Source organism: Notolepis coatsorum, assembly GCF_963971535.1.
Source record: "Notolepis coatsorum genome assembly, chromosome: 12".
NCBI lineage: Eukaryota > Metazoa > Chordata > Actinopteri > Aulopiformes > Paralepididae > Notolepis > Notolepis coatsorum.
Window position 1 is genome coordinate 58,053,852 of NC_140176.1, and position 2,500 is coordinate 58,056,351.

The following is a 2,500-nucleotide window of genomic DNA, read 5'->3' on the forward strand; positions in this document are numbered from 1 at the left end:
GCACTACATTATTATCCCCAAAGATCTGGACAATTAGCCACTCCCACAAGACACACGTATGACATCAGATGAACTGTAACTCATTTCTCCCTCCCTTATTCCCAGTGATCACGCTTCACGTGACGAATAGAGTCCTATTCCATTTGAAACATTCCCTACGACTCATGGCATGAATCTCCCAGCTGCCTCGCTATTCATTTCTATTTGCTATTTATAGTCAATCCCCTTCGTGTAAACGCATTCCTGAATTGAAATACCCCGTGCTTTGTGATCCGAGTGGATTATTCTCTAGTAGTGGATCAGATCAGACCGCTTTCGCTGCCGCATACCCGCTAGCGCCGGGGAGTGGAGGGTCCGCGGAAGGTGAACTACATAATAGGTTGGCGTTTAGAGCCTGGCGAGGAGGAAGTGAGGTAATAGCCCCGGGATTATCCGTTACACAGACACGAAACGAAAGATCAGGCCGGTTTGAAACAAAGATTATGGGATAGGATTAAAAAAAATTGTGAGGAACGCATTTCCGCTGTAGAGCGCCACGTTCATAGTGACGCACGGGAAAGATAAGATAAGATAAGATATTGCTTTATTGATCCCCTTGGGGAAATTCGGCGTCATAGTGGCATGGGGGATTGATTGATTGATTGAAAATGTTATTAACAGATTGCAGAATGGGTACAATACAGTGCGTCTCTCTTCCTCCTCCCCTTGCAGTGACCAACTACAACGATGTGGTGGAGGCGGGCTCCGACTCGGACGACGAGGACAAGCTGCACATCGTGGAGGAGGAGGGCAGTGACAGCGCGTTGCCTGACGACGAGCACACCGGAGAGCGCTGCTGGGACCAAGGTGAGGCCGCGAGGGAGACTGAGTCCTTCTCACCTCCTGCAATGGGTTATGTGAGAATACCCCCCCCCCCCTTTTTTTTTATCCACTTTTTCTCCCATCCCAATTTTCATATCGTCCAATTCAACCCTCCCCTGTCTTCGAACGTTGTTTCTTGCCTCCCACAAGCCGGCTGCAATGTGGACTAAGTCATACATAGCACGAGTCCCCTCCGATACTCGAGGTAACAGCCGTCGCATCTTTTCACCTGCGCGGCTCGATCTTTCAGCGTCGGGGGTCTGGGCTTTGGAGGGGCCCCGCCCCCGTCGCTTCTTGATTCTACGGCGCAGACGCACCAACCGACCTGTAGGAGTCGCTGTCCACAACGCCCGATCCCCACCCTTCAGTTTCCCTCCCCGTAATACGGCCAATGTGTATTACTGTGGACGACCAGCTAAACTGAAAGCAATGTGGAGCGCTGGGCTCGAACAGGAGGCATCCTGTTCGAGCTCAGTCTCCAGCATTCGTTGCGAGCGCCTTGCCCACTGCGCCACGTAGCCGCCCTAATACCCCCCCCCCCCCCCCTTACTGTTTCCTCAGATTCTTCTCCTTCAACATCATCATCATCATCTTAGTCCTGTTGAGTCCTTTATTAACGTCGCCACACGTCTGTCCACTTCTCGCGCGACCTTCGATTGAACGGTGTCTTTGAACTGCGACCGCCGTCAAGCAGCCACTCCGTATTGACCCCGGTCGAGGTGAAACGGCCTGTGATAAGAATACCTCATTGACATCTGCACGCGGGGTAGAAAAAGGCACCAAGCTTTGTCTCATTGTGAGAGACAAAAGTGCAAGGAAATAGGTACTACACGCGGTAGGTTTTTAACTGAAGCAGGAAACGTGGTATTTCGGCAGGACAATGGCGAGAGAGAGAGGCAGAGACCTTCGGTAGACAAAATAGCCCTGTGAACGAGGGGCTTGAAAAGGATTTTATTGGACTGGTGGGCATTGGAGGGGCCAGTCTGAACTCCTCTTTACCTTGTGCACCACGTGGAAGTGACATCATTGACAACCACACACACACACACACACAGGAAGGGCTGGTGTGTTGTGGCCCCCAAAAACACAACAATGCCAAGTGTTGAAGGATGTCAGCATTTCAACCTGGACCCAAGGCCGCCACGCAGCATTCCTCCTGACCTCATACTGTGTTTACGTGTGTGTGTGTGTGTGTGTGTGTGTGTGTGTGTGTGTGTGTGTGTGTGTGTGTGTGTGTGTGTGTGTGTGTGTGTGCGTGCGCGAGCGCATGCGTCACGGTTGTGCGATGATGGCTTTGTGGATCAACGACGTTCAGAGCTATCGCCAATTGCACAATGTCAAGATGATTTTGGGATAGTTTGAGCCCAACCAGGCATTTTAGCATCAACATGTGCCATTAAATGGCCTTTGTGTTAAACGTTGTTGGGAAATATAGGCCTAATATAATTGGCCGAACGTTTTTAAAGTGTGAATGACTGCACTGTCGGACTAGTTTGCCTCCCTTAAAGGGGCACTTTACCAAAGAATAACGCAGATTTATTTCGCACATAATCTCACACATATCCCAAGGCTCTAAACTGTTTTGCACACATTCATTTAGTTTGACAGTTATTGAGAGTTAATGAGTTTGAATATCTCC

General features: G+C 50.0%; 1 protein-coding gene across 1 annotated transcript in view; it reads left to right on the forward strand.

The window, feature by feature from the left end:
- Positions 1–2,500, forward strand: part of LOC311237865 (zinc finger E-box-binding homeobox 1-like) — a gene marked incomplete at its 3' end in the record, with an annotated part of 56,691 nt that overhangs the window by 4,493 nt on the left and 49,698 nt on the right. Inside the window, 1 exon segment of the mRNA XM_084325842.1 lies at positions 712–846. Within this exon segment, the coding sequence (XP_084181968.1) occupies positions 712–846 (135 nt within the window).